Source organism: Leucopleurus acutus (genome assembly GCF_964270905.1).
Source record: "Leucopleurus acutus genome assembly, chromosome: 12".
In the NCBI taxonomy this organism is placed as follows: domain Eukaryota; kingdom Metazoa; phylum Chordata; class Mammalia; order Artiodactyla; family Delphinidae; genus Leucopleurus; species Leucopleurus acutus.
In genome coordinates, this window is record NC_139154.1 from 47,188,744 (window position 1) to 47,206,697 (window position 17,954).

General features: G+C 38.7%; 1 protein-coding gene across 1 annotated transcript in view; it reads right to left on the reverse strand.

The window, feature by feature from the left end:
• The window catches only part of ASXL2 (ASXL transcriptional regulator 2), a 135,050-nt gene that overhangs the window by 75,193 nt on the left and 41,903 nt on the right, over positions 1-17,954 (reverse strand). The window contains exon 2 of the mRNA XM_082852153.1: positions 13,885-13,967. Coding sequence (XP_082708279.1) covers positions 13,885-13,967 — 83 coding nt within the window. The remainder of the gene's footprint in view (positions 1-13,884; positions 13,968-17,954) is intronic.

Below are 17,954 nucleotides of genomic sequence, written 5' to 3' on the forward strand. Positions count from 1 at the left end.
ACCCCAGAACAGTCTGGGGTGAGAGCACTATTTATAATTTATGCTGGAGGATACATACTTTTGTTTTAGTTTGGAATTTTCCAAAAGTAAAAATTTACATTAAAAAAACTGTCTTCAGTACCTAACTTACAAACCTAGACTTATAACGTAAGTTAAAGTTTATTACCACAGAAGGAAAAGAATGTATTTTTAGATTCTGTAACATAACTGGAACTATTTATTCATCAACATCCGAAACAGGTATTAAATATTAATCTCTGAAAACAGATACCTACTCTACAGCTCCAGATCATTACTACCTTTTAACTGCTGTCCTGACAAGTATAACAAAACCAGTCCCCACACTTGAATACGTCCCCTCACCTCTCATAAGGTTCAAACCTTTTTTTCTGAATCTACAAAATATACTCAACGAATTCACTTTCCCAGTTTATTCCTCTGTTCTTCCTCTCTATGGTAAATGGCAGCTGTACAATCAGGAAGCCTAGAAATAATGTTTTATTTCCTCCTTCTTTACACCTCCCATATCCAATCCATCAGCAAGTCCTGAAACATGATCTCAAATCTGTCTATTCTCTTCATCCTAATCCAAACCACTACATCTTGCATAATCCAGTAAAACATCCTCTTTATTCGTCTCCTTAATCCCTTCAACTCCTAAATGCTGCAGTGCATTCTTCATATATATATATATATATATATATATATATATATATATATATATATAAAATGTCAGGGGCTTCCTGGTGGCGCAGTGGTTGAGAGTCCACCTGCCGATGCAGGGGACACGGGTTCGTGCCCCGGTCTGGGAAGATCCCACATGCCGCGGAGCAGCTGGGCCCGTGAGCCATGGCCGCTGAGCCTGCGCGTCCGGAGCCTGTGCTCCGTAACAGGAGAGGCCACAACAGTGGGAGGCCCGCATACCGCAAAAAAAAAATAAAATAAAATAATGTCAGACTACATATCATCTTGTAATTATCAGATATAAAGTAATTATCAGATATAAGTATTTGGGGTAGGTTTATTTCCATTTGAGGACTGACTACACATTTGGACAGAGCAATGCTTAAACATTTAACCATGCCAATGGATTCACACTGGTTTATTGTGTACTATTCACATCCACTTATTTGGTAGGAAAAACAGGCTCCAATTATGGAACTAGTCAACACTGAGGTTCCAAACACCTAGTCATAAAACAGCTGTGTTAAATGGCCTACACCAGACTGTTTGTGATACCACCCCGCTTATTGCAATTTAAAAATGACTGGAAAACAAAAGCTACACCAAAATCTAGAATTCTATTCTAAGCCAAAGAAAAATACCATGATTCTGACTTGAAATTTGTGGTTAATCATGGAAGATTCCATGAATTTAAAGCTCAGTCCAATTTCATGATTTAAAATTGACCGCAATTTCTGGTGCTGGTGAAGACAAAGCAGGCCCACAATAGCCAGCCAGCCTTCCTGCCTGCCCATGTCTGTCTGTCTGTCTGCCTGTATCTGTCTCTCTGTCTCTCTGTCTCTGGCTAGTTACAACAAAAGACTGTGGACAAAAATGTAAAAAGCAACTTCCCACACAAAAACTTATACATGAATGTTCACAGTAACATAATTCATCATAGCCAAAAAGTGAAAATAACCAAATGTCCATCAATGGATGAATGGGTAAACAAAATGTGGCATATGTATACAATGGAATATTATTCCACAATGAAGGAATGAAGTACTGATAAATGCTACCACATGAATGATCCTTCAAATCATTATAACATACAAAGAAGCCAGTCACAGAAGACCAAATAGTGTATGATTTCATAACACGAAATATCCAGAATTGGCAAATCCATGGAGACAGAAAGTATGTTAGTGATTGCCTATGGCTGAGGCACGGGGAGAATTGCAGAGGACAAAGAAGGGGAGTGGCTAATCAGTACAGGGTTTCTTTTCAGGGTGATGAAAATGTTTGGGGTGAATATACTTAAAAAACAAACAAACAAAAAACCCACTGAGCTGTATGTTTTTAAAATGGTGACTTCTATGGTATGTGACTTACACATCAATTTTTTAAAAGCAACTACTTAAAACACTGAAAATTAAGAAAGCTGGCACATTGGGAAGTCAAAACCTAACTCATATGAGAATATATAGAACAGAATTTACCCATACCCATTGAGAAGGCTGGCCTTGCTCTTGGCTTCTAAGAGATAACTGCTAGGCCCTATGAGGGCCTTGGGCCAGCCAGATAGTAACACTGTAATTCGGAGTGGGGGCTTTGAGACATACCAATAATGTGATTTAGGGTGGGGGCTTGGGTCACATGGTATCGGTTGACCACTAGAGGGGCTAGACACTGAAAACTGAATAATGCGATGGACCCCCAACAGAAACTCTAGACATCAAGGCTCAAGTAAGCTTCCTTGGGGGCAATACTCTGTGCTTATTGTCACACACTGATGTTGACAATTAACACTGTCCTAAGTCACGGGGAGAGGATGACTGGAAGCTCTGTGTTGGGTACTAAATTTGACTCTACCTTATGTGTCTCTTCCCTTGATGAATCTTAATTTGTATCCTTCCCAAAACCAAGTGTTTGTTTTCAGTGAGTTATACAAGTTCCTCTAGCAAATTATCAAGCCTTGAGAGTAGTCTTAGAAACCCGTGAACTATGCAGTTGGTATAATAAGTGAGGGCAGTCATGTGGACTATACCCTCTAACTTCAGTTGGCTAAACTCTCACAGAGTGAATTTTCTGGGGTTTATTTCTCAACACTTTGCCTAAAAAACAGGTCCTAGTTGAGGAGATGTACTACTGTAGGGGACAGATAAAATTCTAAGAATTGGGGAGCGGGGGGAGGCGTGGAATTCCTGAGAGAAAAGAACCAGACAAGGGAGTCCCCTAATTTCCACATGAGGCCTGGGCTCACCCCTGAGCTGTGTATACTTAGGACATTCCCAATTAACACAGCAAAGGCTTTAAGAACTGAACCACTACTCACATCTCAGACTCACCCTGAGTGGCACATGCATGGAACAGATGCAGAACAGCAGAGCAAAGGCTTTGAAAACTGAACTGATTATCAAACTAAAACTTACAAAAGGTAACAGAATAGTCAGAATAGCTGGGCTACCTACTTTAAAAAAACAAAGAAATCACCATTCTCCAGAAGTTTTTAACAGAAAAACAGAACATAAAACAACATAATATTCAAAACGTCCAGAATACTACCTTAAATTTCTCAATAAGCAAAGATCCAGGAAAATGTGACAAATTCTCAAGGGAAAAGACAATCAACAGCTGCCAATCCCGAGATTACCCAGATGCTGGACTTATCAGACTAAAACTTTAAAGCATTCATTATTACTATACCCATGAGGTTAGGATAAATGAACTTGAAATTAATGCGAAGACAGGTTTTCAGCAGAGAAATAGAAACTATTAAAAAAAAACCCAGGGCTTCCCTAGTGGCACAGTGGTTCAGAGCCCGCCTGCCGATGCGGGGGACGCGGGTTCGTGCCCCGATCCGGGAAGATCCCACATGCCGTGGAGCGGCTGGGCCCGTAAGCCATGGCCGCTGAGCCTGTGAGTCCGGAGCCTGTGCTCCGCAACGGGAGAGGCCACACAGTGAGAGGCCCGCGTACCACAAACAAACAAAAAAACAAAAACAACCCAGAAATTTTGGAATTAAAAGACATAACATCAGAAATTTGAAAAAATCTCACTGGATGGGCTCAATAGCTGAATGCAGAAGATAGAGAAAAGTGTCAGGTGATGTGATAAGAGAGCAACAGAAGTGATCCAATCTGAAATACAGACAAAACAGGTTGGGAAAAGATGAGCAGAGACTCAGGGAACTGTGGTAAAATACCCAGAGGTAATCTCGACACTGGAAGAAGAGAAAGAATGTGGTGAAGAAAAAACATCTGAAGAATGGCTGAAAACTTGCCAAATTTGGCAAAAGACATAAAGCTACAGATTCAAGAAGCTCAGTGAATGCTAAACAGATCTAAACACAAAGAAACCCACACCCAGACACATTAAAAATCAAACTGCTGAAAGCTAAGCGTAAAGAAATTATCTTGAAAGCAACCAGAGAAAACCATATACTGCTTACAGGAGAGCAATGATTCAAACAGCATGTATTTCTCATCAAAAACCATGGAGGCCAGAAGGCAGTGGAGCAACATTTTTAAAGTACTGAAAGACAAGAACTATCAATACCGAATTCTATATGCAACAAAAAAATTCTTCAAAATGAAGGCCAAAAAAAAAAAAAAAAAAAGACATACTCAGATGAAGGAAAACTAAGAGAATTCATCACCAGCACAGAACTGCTCTTAAAGAAATACTAAAAGGAAAGTTCTGCAGGCTAAAGAGAAATGATACTAGAGGGAAATGTGGAACTTAAGGGAAGAAGGAAGAGCAAAAGAAACGGTAAACATCTGGGTAAAAATAGTCTTTCAACTATTTATGGCCTGAAAGCAAAACTAATAATATTGTCTGGTGGGTAATTCCATGTATGAGATGGAACACATACGACAACTATAACATATACAGGATGGATAAAGGGACCTAAATGGTTGTAAGGCATCTACACTTTATTTAAGATGGTAAAATATCAATCCCAAGAATTCTGTGAAAGATTGGATATGTATTATAATCTCTAGAACACCCACTTTAAACACACGCACACACAAAGAGAGTGACAGAAAGTCAATAAATAAAATACAGTGCAAAATACTCAGTTCAAAAGAAGGCAGTAGGGTTTCCTTGGTGGCGCAGTGGTTAAGAATCTGCCTGCCAATGCAGGGGACACGGGTTCGAGTCCCGGTCCAGGAAGATCCCACATGCCACGGAGCAACTAAGCCTGTGCGCCACAACTACTGAGCCTGCTCTCTAGAGCCCGGGAGCCACAACTACTGAAGCTAGCGTGCCTAGAGTCCGTGCTCCACAACAAGAGAAGCCACCGCAATGAGAAGCCCGTGCACCGCAATGAAGAGTAGCCCCTGCTAACCACAACTAGAGAAAGCCCACGCACAGAAACAAAGACCCAATGCAGCCAAAAATAAATATTTATTTTAAAAAATAAAAATAAAAATAGATAAATTAAAAGAATGGAAAAAATAAATATCACACAAACACTAATCAAAAGTATTCTATTAGGAAATTCCCTGGTGGCCCAGTGGTTAGGACCCCGTGCTTTCACTGCCAAGGGCCTGGGTTCAATCCCTGGTCGGGGAACTAAGATCCGTGCCTCACCACCAAAACGGAAAAAAAAGGTAATCTATTAGTATCCAAATAAACTTCAAAACAAAGTCTGTTATCAGGGATAAAGAGGGTAATTACAGAATGAAAACAGGGTCAACTGACTAAGAAAACAATGCCCTTAATGCATATGTACCTAACAACAAATATGTAAAATACCTGAAGCAAAAACAGAAGTAACAGAAAAGAGAAATAAACAAATGCACAATTATACCTGGAGACTTCAACACCCTTCTTTCAATTATCAATAAAACAAGTAGACGAAATCAGTAAGGATACAGACCATCTGAACACCCTATTAACCAAAATGACCTTACATTTACAGAACACTCTACCCCAGAAGAAAACATATACACATGCTTTTCAAGCATGTATGGAATATTTAATGCACCAAGATAGACCATAACCTGAATCATAAAATGATTTAAAAAAAAAAAAAGCCAAAAACAATAGAAAAAAAGCAGTGAAACAAAATTCTGGTCGCTTTTTGAAAAAAAACAGTAAAATTAACAAATCTCTAGCAAGACTGACAAAGACAGGAGAGAAAATAAAAATTACCAATATCAGGAACAAAACAGGGGACTTTGCTGGCGGTTCCATCCCTGGTTGGGAACTAAGATCCCACATGCCATGTGGCACAGCCCCACCCTCACCCCCCAAAAAACCAAAAGAACAAAACAGAGATGTCACTATATATTCTGCAACCATAAAAAAGACAGTGAGGGAACAGTGCAAACAATTTTACACAAATTAATTTGACAACTTAGAAGAAATGGACAAATGCTTCAGAAACAACAAACTACCAAAACTCAACTAATAAGAAACAAATAATTTGCATAGTCCTATAACCATTAAAGAAATCAAATTTGTTACTTAAAATCTCCTGAAAAAGGAACCTCCAAGTCCAGATGGTTTTCAATTGAGAATTCCACAAAACATTTAAAGAACTAACACCAATTTTACAAAATATCTTCCAGAATACAGAAGAGGGAATGCTTTCCCCTTATGAACAAGCAGGCAAAGAAGTGTGTGCTCACCATTCTATCTCAACATAGTACTGGGAGTTCATAACAGCAAAATAAGAGAAGCGAATGGGATAGTGTAGAAGCACAGAGGCAACTCCAATGATATTTGGTGATAAGGACATTTCACAAGTGTTTTTACTATTATGTTTCATAATTTATGTATTTGTTACATATATTCTAAGTTTAGAATAATACAATTTTAGCTTAACCCAGAACAAAACAATAATAGGAGAGGATTTCAAGAAAAAGCAAATTCCAATTTGGAGACATTGGCTTTTGGGGCCTCATTCTATCCAAAATTATATGTTGGAATCAGATAATCTCTAAAGTCACCTCAGTTCTTACGTTTTTTTACTTTCTCCCATGTACATATTTATCACTCAATTTTTTAAACCTTAAGTATAAAGAACGTGAATTTTCCATTTAAAAGCATAACTATATTTCTCGTCTATTTTCTCTGTAATTCTATGAATAAAATAATTAAAATAGTGAAGTCCCATTTGTCTCTGGTATTGAGAGCCTATTCTTCTGATGGAAACTGATCATAAATCTTAATAAAAAATTAATCTAGTAAGAGAAGTGAGGATAATATTAAAATATAAGGTGATAATTCTCCTTTTAAAAAGAAAAATATTTAAAAAAAAAAGAAAAATATTGAGAGGGGGAAGATATGTTAAAATGCAGAGGAGGGCTTCCCCGGTGGCGCAGTGGTTGACAGTCTGCCTGCCAATGCAGGCGACACGGGTTCGTGCCCCGGTCCGGGAAGATCCCACATGCCGCGGAGCGGCTGGGCCCGTGAGCCATGGCCGCTGAGCCTGCGCGTCCGGAGCCTGTGCTCCGCAAAGGGAGAGGCCCCAACAGTGAGAGGCCCGCATACCGCAAAAAAAGTAAAATAAAATAGGGGGCTTCCCTGGTGGCGCAGTGGTTGAGAGTCCGCCTGCCGATGCAGGGGACCTGGGTTCGTGCCCCGGTCCGGGAAGATCCCACATGCCGCGGAGCGGCTGGGCCCGTGAGCCATGGCCGCTGAGCCTGCGCGTCCGGAGCCTGTGCTCCGCAACGGGAGAGGCCACAACAGTGAGAGGCCCGCGTACCGCAAAAAAAAAAAAAGTAAAATAAAATAAAAAATAAAAAAAATAAAATGCAGAGGAAAAGGCCATCAGCTTTGTGGAGGTAATAACTGAGTTGATTGTAAAAAGATTGTCAAGATTTTTTCATAAAGAGAGGAAGATAAATGCTGGCTTAATGTCCTGAGTAAAGATAAGAAATCTCAGATCCTATACACGCAACAGCACTGCATCAGTTTAGCTGGGGTGCAGATGGAAAGAAATCAAGTAAACAAAAGTGGTACACGGGACCAGTCAATGACCTCAGTTATTCTATGGAAAAACTACTGAAGGCTTCTGTGCCAGTTACCGATTTATTGACTTTTAGCTCCAAATCCAACCTTCTTTGCCCTTCTCTGTGACAATGGAGTTGGATTCTATAAACATTTCTCCTTTGCCAGCTGGCTCACTGTTAGTTTTGTCAGTATAGTGCTGGGAGAACACTGCAGAAAGAAAAAAGGGGGTCTTTTCTTTCCAGTTTTAGTGTGCTCTTGCCTGCTTGCTCTCATGGCTTGCAGCACCCAGAAATATGAGGGACACTCAATGGTGCTCACCCTTCAGCAATGTTCAGCAGAATGCCTGTGGGTGCCTTCCCAGAAAATTCTGCTGCTGCCTCAGCTGGCTCCCCAGTTGAGAAGCCAGCAGGCGGCTTTCCAGCAAGTTCTTCTACTACCCAGAAGGCAGTTTTCTATGTGCCACCCCCGGCTATGGCACCAGTGAACTTTGTCATCCACTGGACCAGAGCCCCACCTTCTCCAGGGAGAGCTGAATCACAACCCCTATGGACATGGAGGGGCCTCCTTGAAACTTATTCCTTCCTGGGGCATGCTGCCTCAGCCCTACAGGTAGCAGCTGCTTCCCATATCTGTTATTACTGTATTCTTCTGTGTTATCTTTACCTTTCAATAGTTAACTCTTGGTTACCAGTTATTAACTTCCAGTTAATAAATTAACCAGTTAATAACTTCCCTGTTCAAACCATGTGGCTTCTGTCTGCTGATTGGACCCTGAGAACTACAGAACTACAGCTCAAAGATGCAGAGATCTTTTACAAACTTAATTTTAAAAGATTAAAAAAAGACTGCCCCAAAGTCCAGAAACAGCTCCATGAAGCTGTGTGAGTATATTCAGGAGGCTGGAGTTTGAATTACCTCTGGGGTTTGTATTCATGACCGATGGGATAGTTTGTAATCACAGGAAGAAGTATGGACTCAAATCAGGAGAAAACAGGAATAAAGGGGGGCACTGAGATAGTTTTCCTGTAAACTGTAAATATCTTAAGACATCATCAGACGAAAAGGAAACATCTTAAGTTTTTGAAAGGCTATTTTAAACACTGATGGCTAATGACAGCCATTTACTGTACAAGTTACATTGATTCAAGATAAAATAAAACCCTGAATAATTTCCCTTAGAAAGAAACTGAAGTACACAAACTGTATGAAGTGGATACATCTGTCTCTCTGAACCCTTGATTTCATTTGTAGTATCTTGAGAGGGAAACAAAAATAACTATTCCTTCAATATTTAGATTCATATAAATGTATAGCATGATCTAGACTCAATAACACATCAGCTATAATGTGAATGGGGGTATTTCAACCAAGTAAACTCGAAAAAACTCTCTATTCAGTCAACAATACTGACTTTTTAAAAAGGAAACTGTCTACGTAAAAACAAATGATTAAAAGCTTACAGAATTTTTTCAAAAGGTTCTAACAGTACTTCACATTTGGAACTAGCAATTCTGTGTCGAAGAGCTCAACCCTAGGAAACTACTGCTAAGTTATCATTACTATGTAAGTTAAGAGAAAGAACAATTAGGCTATATTTCAGACATGGAAAATTGAACAAGGAAGTGAGATGTCACAACAAATTGTTTAAAAACCATTTTTAATTTTCTGAAATAACTATTTACTGGCAGACAGTACAGAAACTAAATTCTTTTTCTTTAGGAATGACCAAATACCGTAGTTAGAGCATCTATCTATCTAAATTACCAATAACTGCTACAACCTACAAGTCCCAAATTCTTCTTTCTTTTAAAATCTTTCTATCTTTTCTTCTTCCTAGGGGCTACTTCAACCCTTTTCACATCTCCTTATCTGTTCTAAACAGAACTAAGCTCCTTTTAGAACACTTCAAAACGTTCCTTTCACCTGAAACAACAAAATCCATACCTTCCCTATGACTCCCATGGGAAACTCTATCTTTAAAAGGAGTTCGTTTAGGTATCCGGAAAAAAAAAAAAAAAAAAGGAATACACGAAGTCATAAGCTATTATGAGAGGGAAAATTCAAGGACCCTTTTTTTCCTCTGTTTTCTAAAATGCTGATGTGCTTTACAGTTATAAAACAGTATTTAATTTAAATGTTATAATATTCTAAGAATACTGTACGTTTCTAATTAATTCATTCAAAATTCCATATTTTGGGTAAATGATTTTCAATCTTATCACCTAACTTCTTAAAGGGACTAGTACCTCAATCCTTCTCAGCCAGGAACCAATCACTTCATTTTTAATACTTCTTTTTGTTGACTGGTTGTGGCAAAATATACATAATAAAATGGCTAAAATGGTAACTTGTATAAGTGTACGATTTAGTGGCACTAAGTATTTACACTGTTGTGCAACCATTACCACTATCCATTTCAAGAACTTTTTCATCATCCCAGAGAGAAATTCTACCAATTAAACAATAACTCCCTATTCTCCCCTACTCTCAGCCCCTGGTAACCTCTATTCCATTTTCTGTCTCTAGGAGCTTGCCTATTCTAGGTATCTCATGTAAGTGGAATTGTACAATATTTGTCCTTTTGTGTCTGGCTTATTTCACTCAGCATTTTTTTAAATACATATATACATTCTCTTTCATATATTTTTAAAATTTTTAATCGATTTACAATGTTGTGTTACTTCCTACTGTACATCAAAATGAATCAGTTATACATATACTCAGCATGTTTTTAAGGTTCATCTATGTAGCATGTATCAGAATTTCATTCCTTCTTAAGGCTGAATATTACATTGACTGTATATACCACATTTTATTTATCCATTCATCTTCTGATGGACATTTGAGCTGCTTCCATTTTAATACATTTTAGAATAAAACAATATAGTATGGAATAATCAAAATCAAGCGAGAATCTTCAAAATGGGGGAGCAGAGGGAAAACAGCAAAGGGAAAAATAGCTGAAAAGTCTTGTATTGAGGATTAAGGAATGAAAATAAAACTGTAAGAAGGAGCACATCTTACCATCGTCGCTTCTGAGGGCCCCCAGGCCCTTGGCCTGCCTCCCCAAAGGCTCACTAAACCAGAGGCCAAAGTGCCCCCCCCTCCTCTTCACCTACCACCCAAGTCCTCATGCCCTCTCAGGGCTGGGGGAGGAAGAGCTAAAGGAAGGCGGGGTTCCATGTACATATTTATCTCCCCCTTCCACATAGCCCCACAGACCTTTTGTACATTTTTACAGGGGTGCCCCTCCCAATATTCCCCCTTCCTGGTTAATTAAATGCTAAGACTGGTTAAAAAAAAAGAGCACATCTTCAATAAGCATAGTTACTTCGTTCCATAATGTACCTGAAAACTCTAAAGATTTTAAGACTACCATTTAAGACACATCATGCAGCAAGAGGATAAGCTAGAACTACATTCGAATGTCATCTTCCAATCACTGATACTTCATATATTCATTAACAAGTAGGTTTGCAAGGCCTGTTACGTGCCAAGCCGGGGGCGGGGGGGAGATAAATGTCACTGCCCTCATGGAGCTACTAGCTTAATGTAAGCTATAGAGAAGCTACATGATTTTTTTGAAAGACCAAAGCGATATGTAATTTCAAATCTTAAGTGCTATAAACAAAGAACACAGAACACTATATACCAAACTAAAAACGGAAAATGTGATCTAGATTGGGAAGTCAGCCAAAGTTCTCTGGAAGAGACATGTTCAAGCTGACACCTGAAAAAAAACAACAGTTAACTAAGTAAAGGGGTCAGCATGTACAAAGGCTGAGGTGGGAATTAGCTTCCCTACACAACTGGGAAGTGACAAAACAAAAGTGACCCCAAAAAAGCTATGGGAATGTCGATTGCACTTCAGTTAGAGAGAAGATAATAAGCAAATAAACTGAGAAGGAGCTTGCAGAGCAAGGAAGGAAAGTAGGAATGTTTGGTCACTTCAGGTAATGATACAGAGTTTCAAAAAGGAAGCAGTAGTCATCTGTGTTAAGTAATGCTGAGAGGTAACAAGAGAGGCAAAACTAAAAGTCCAGTGGAGGTGACAAAATGGAAGTCACTGGTGACTTTAAAAGTACTGCTTTGTGGTCACGTAACTGTATCACCACAGTATAGTTTAACCAAGAATAGCTTCTTGGAGTTGTTACTAAGTGAAGTCAGAAGCTATTTTTGATGACTCCACCATCTTGCTACATTTTTTTTTTTAAGTTCTTCTTTTTTTCCCCTTCTGTTCTTTATTTATTTAGTATTCTTTCTTATTTACTGTTCTTGCCTACTCTCTAGAAATAATAATGACAAGTTTAAAGTCAGAGCCTTACTGTGTTAGAGATAGATGATCCTGCAATTGTCATTTAGACCTAGGGCACTGATGGAGTCTGATCGCTTTTTTTTTTTTTTTCTTTTTTTTTTTGCAGTACGCAGGCCTCTCACTGCTGTGGCCTCTCCCGTTGCGGAGCCCAGGCTCTGGACGCGCAGGCTCAGCGGCCATGGCTCACGGGCCCAGCCGCTCCGCGGCATGTGGGATCTTCCTGGACCGGGGCACGAACCCGTGTCCCCTGCATCGGCAGGTGGACTCTCAACCACTGCGCCACCAGGGAAGCCCGAGTCTGATCTCTTTACATAAGATTTCCTGGTCTATTTCCCCAGTGTGTATTTTTAGGAATAGAAAATTTTATGAAATTTTTATGAATAGTCTAATTTTATGAAAAGAAATGAAATCTCTTGCTCATTCCTGTTCTATAAAACCCAATAGTGTTATAAAAAAAATATTAGAATACGTTAGTAGAATTTGTTCCTCAGAGTAATAACCAAATGCCATAGTGCTCCCTCCTTTCTCATCATTGTGACAATCAAAAATAGCCCCCCAAAATCCTAACCACTTTCGCTATGGGTATTACACTATACCAGGGGTCCCCAACCTTTTTGACACCAGGGACTACTTTCATGGAAGACAATTTTTCCATGAACTGGGGCAGGGGGTGGGGTGGGTGGAGGATGATTTTGGGATGATTCAAATACATTACATTTATTGTGCACTTTATTTCCATTATTACGTTGTAATATATAATGAAATAATTATACAACTCACCTTAATGCAGAATCAGTGGGAGCCCTGAGCTTGTTTTCACTTGTCACTCACTGATAGGATTTTGATATGAGTCTGCAAGCAATTGATTTATTACGGTCTCTGTGCAGTCAAACCTCACTAATGATAATCTGTATTTGCAGCCGCTCCCCAGCACTTGCATCACAGCCTCAGCTCCACCTCAGATCATCAGGCATTAGATTTGCATAAGGAGCACGCAACCTAGATCCCTCCCTCGCATGAGCAGTTCACAGTAGGGTTCCTATAAAAATCTAATGCTGCAGTTGATCTGACAGGAGGCAGAGCTCAGGCGGTAATGCAAGTGATGGGGAGCGGCTGTAAATACAGATGAAGCTTCACTCGCTCGCCCGCCGCTCACCTCCTGCTGTGCGGCCCAGTTCCTAATAGGCCATGGACCGCTAGTGGTCTGTGGCCCGTGGGGTTGGGGACCCCTGCACTATACCAGCCCCAGGTGAGAACAACTAGTAGCACTGTAACCTTCTTCTCTTAATGAAAATGTCTCTAATGTAGACACCCGGATTTCTGCCTTAACATATAAAATATAATGAACATAATTTTAATATTTCTTGATGGCAGAGGGTCTTGACTATGAACAGTGACTATTATGTGCTATTGTAATATAATAAAGCTCTTAGAAATTAAAGTGTGTTCTGTCTTTGGTCCTATATTAATTGACCCCAGGCTGTTTTATTTGAACATAGTAAGACTATTACTTGAAACACATACTGCTTTATGTATCTTTTCCATTTAATTCTTTTTGGCCAAGGTTATTTTTTCCTAGACTGTTTACATCTACCATTCTCCCTGAACTAGAGGACTTCTAAATTTGCTAATGACTAAGCTTATTAAATCAAAAGCCTGAACTGATAGATGAAGGCTTGAAGATGGCTCCAGGCCTTCCTAAGAATTAAAGTGCATGGGTGTGGAGATAGCAACTTTCTAAGAATTTTCTTCTAACTTACTTTTGGTTTTGTAACTGTGCTATGACTGAAAACTCCAAAGATCTGAGCTGAATAAATCATAAATTAACAAAGCAGTTATTACTAAATAATCAATCTTCAGGACTAAAGTAGACTGCTATATACTATAAAATATTCTAATCAAGTATTATAATTATTACTAATAATACTTAAATAACTCACCTGATTTCTTTTAGTCCTTCTCTCTGGATAACTTGAAGAATTTCTTTATGACTCATGGGTGTATTGGGATATTTTTCTAAGACCTGAGAAACAAGTATATAATAGTAAATTATTTTAATTTCTTATTATAATTACATATATAAATTATATTTATTATAGCTATGTATTAATTTCCTCCAGCATATACAAATCCAGAGACTTTTCATCCCTTAAATTTTTGGATAATAAGTGGAAAATTAATGAAACGTAAATAGGATATTCTCTCCTTCAGTCACAAACCCTAAGTCAAATCCTGAAGCAGAAATGGATCAAAAAAGATAAGATTAATAATTCAATTATTATTAATGCATAATGTGAAATTATGTTTACTTTCTGCCTCCACTCCCTCATCACATGACTACCTGTGGATTTACTGGAAGCACCTTAAAGATTATCCATCTTTACATCTCCAAACAAAGTCTAGTACATCTTGGTTGCTCAGTAATTTCTTAACCAAAACAAAAGAACAATACAGTTATAATGAAATTAAAATGGTATCCGTGTTCTGGTTCTGGTGAAGATGATGTAATAAGCATAAATTATCCTGTCTCTCCCGAATACAACTAAAAACCTGGACAGAATGCATGGAGCAGCTATCTGAGGACTCTGAAAATGGTAGCAGTTGGTTTCAGGGAGGAAACCAAAATTAGAAGTACTACTAACCCAGCAGTGAGTTTCCTGGTTTTGTTTCCCCTAGGTAGACTCAAGGGCAGTCCAAACTCAGAACTGCACAGTAAGTGCAGACAGAAATGGCTCCAAGAGAAGTCTTCTCTTTTTTTTGTCCAAAAAGCAGTAAAGGGGGCCCCTAAAAGGGAGGACAATCCTCTGAGGGTTTTTTCCCCTTTCTCTCAGACCCTGCCCCCAAGCAATCCAAAGGCAGCAGCTGTGGCAGTGATGATACCAGCAGTGGCTGGACAGGGACCTAAAACTTCAAGAAAGCAGATCCCTTCCGATCCCATGAGTGTGGAGGGAATTCCCATGGTTTATATTCTTTCTCCACCATCCTGTTGCTTGGCATCAAAGGCAGATGCAGTTGTGGAAGTGTGCAGCAAAACACCAAAATGAAAACCTTAGTTATCTAGCCATAGGACAAGGAAGAAGGGTCTCTAAGAGCCAGAAAGTGTCAGGGAACTTGCAAAGAGAAAGGAGCTCAAGAAAGTGACACCATGAAGTTCTATAAACACTCCTGGGGTCACCCATGAACTATGCCTATGTGGATCTGACCCTAAACATACTATCAGGTTCCCAAATTTGACACTCGGTGGTGTACATGCGGGACAGATAGAAACAAAGGCTTTGAAAACTAGTCACTGGAATTTTAGTGCACAGAAGGGTAGGCAGAAACTTATGACCTGAACCTAACAAGACCAAATGCCCGCTTAAAAAAATCCTCCCATCCCTAAAAATAAAGTAATAACAACAACAACATTCTCCATAGCATTTAAATGAGACAGAGTATCATAACGTTAACATCAAAATGTCTAATATATGATCCAAAATTACTTGACATATGAAGAACCAGGAAAATCTCAATAACTCACAAGAGAAAAGACAACCTACACACAACAAACCCAAGATGCTACAGACTCTGGAATTTTCAGACAAAGACTTTAAGGCAGCTACTATAACCATGCTTCAAGAAGCCAGAAAGATGATTCTTGGGGGGAAAAAAAATAGTTAAGAGTCTCAGCAGAGAAGTAAGATTCATTACATTATTGTGTGTGTGCCTATGTGGTGTATAAAGCAAATAAAAATTTAAGACTAAAAAACACAATATCCAAAGTAAACCCAAAATTCTCTAGAGGGGCTCGACTGTAGAAGGGAGATAACAGAGGAGAGAATCAGTAAACCTGAAGATAGAGCAATAGAAACTATCCAATCTGATGAACAGAGAGAAAAATGATAGAAAAAATAAATGAACAAAGCCAATGGGACAGTATCAAAAGGTCTAACATTCATGTCATCAGAGTCCCCAAAGGAGAAGATAAAGAGTAGCACACAGAAAACATATTTAAAGAAATAGCAGCAGAAAACTTCCCAAATTTGGTGAAAGATATACACTTACAATTTCAAGGGAATCAATGAATCTCAAACAACATAAATTCAAAGAAATCTGTACCCAGATATATCATAATCAAATTACTGAAAACTAAAGAAAATTTTAAAATCTTGAAGGCAGCCAAGGAAAAACAACCTTCCACTTAGGAGAAGAACAATTCCACTGACTGTGGGTTTCTCATCAGAAACTATGGAAGGCAGAAACAGTGAAGAACATTTTTAAGTGCTGAAAGAGAAGGACTTAATTCCAAAATTCCTATCTAGCAAAAATATCCTCCAAAAATGAAGGGGAAATCAAGACATTCTTAGATTAAAGGGAAACGAAGAGTATTTGCCACTAACAGACTTCTATTTTATTTTATTTTTAAATTTATTTATTTTTGGCTGCGTTGGGTCTTCGTTGCTGCACGCGGGCTTTCTCTAGTTGCAGCGAGCGGGGACTACTCTCCATTGCAGTGCGAGGGCTTCTCATTCTGGTGGCTTCTCTTGTTGTGGGGCACGGGCTCCAGGCGCACAGGCTTCAGTAGTTGTGGCTCAGTAGTTGTGGTGCACGGGCTTAGTTGCCTCCGTGGCATGTGGGCTCTTCCCGGACCAAGGCTCGAACCCATGTCTCCTGCACTGGCAGGCAGATTCTTAACCACTGTGCCACCAGGGGAGTCCTAACAGGCTTACTTTAAATTGACTTCTTTTAAGTCAATTCTGGTTTCTTTCCTTTTTTTTTTTTTAAAATCCAAATTTTAGGTAGAAACTCTCTTATACCTAAATCACTTTCTATTCTTAGAACCCTTGGCAATTAATAAATGCAAGTGAAAGCTAAAATTGAACCAATTCTGAATAATCTATACTATACTATCAAAAGAATATCCATTAGTACAGCAAGTCAAAAACAACAGATATAGGACTTGTGTAATAGAAACCACTTGAAGTCAGATATCCTAGATCAGCCAGTAAGGTATCAAAATGTGATGTCAACAACTACCATTTATAAAGAAGACACAAACAAGTGCAGATCATTCTCTCAGTTAAATGTCTCAGCAACCTTAAAAGACAAGCCTTATTACCCCCATTTAAAAAGTGGGATAACTAATGCTCAATAAGCAAATTTCCAAACATAATGCAGCAAGACAAGTGGCAGTCGGCATTCAAACTCAGGGCTCTCCTGCACCCTACAGCTCACTGTGTCCTGGTCTGCATCTCTTTTTTCATTTGTTTAATCATAAAATCCAACAAATATATTTCTGTTCGTCATCCTCCCTGAGCTCTATACTACATCAGACAAATGTTATTAACCTTTCCCTCCTTAGACACTGCTCTCTCCAGACTTTTTTTCCCAAAATGTTTCTTCTTGGTCTTTTTCTGTGGCCATCCCTTAAATACTTTACAAGCATCATTTTGCAGCTTTTGCTTTTCACTCCAACCCTCCCTGAATAAAATCATCCATTCCCAAGACTTCATCAATCACCCCTATTTTGATAAATGAAAAGAAGCAGCACAGCCCGTTTATAACTGCTTTTAAACATCAACCTCGGATGTTCCATCTCAAACTTAACATGTCCAAAATTTAACTTACTACCTTTATCCAAATTAAGGCCCATACAGAAAACTGGACCTGTATTTACTGTCTCTATACTATTATAAAATTGTATAAAATTACTGAAAATGAAAAAAAATACACCATGGACATGAGCAGATAGCTCATAAAAGAGTTAAAACAACTGGATAAAAGACAAATGAAAAAATATTTGCATACTGAAATACTTACAGATGAAATTATATGATGTTGGGGATTTGCTTCAAAATTACATAAGAAGAAATTTAGATAGGAGTTTAAGTATTGCAAGACTGGCTATAAGTTGATAATTATAGAAGCTACAAGATGGGTACAAAGATATTATATTATTGTTGGCTTTTGTGTACACATTCAATATCCCATAATAAAAATTTATGGGAAAAACGATATTGAATGTCTGACT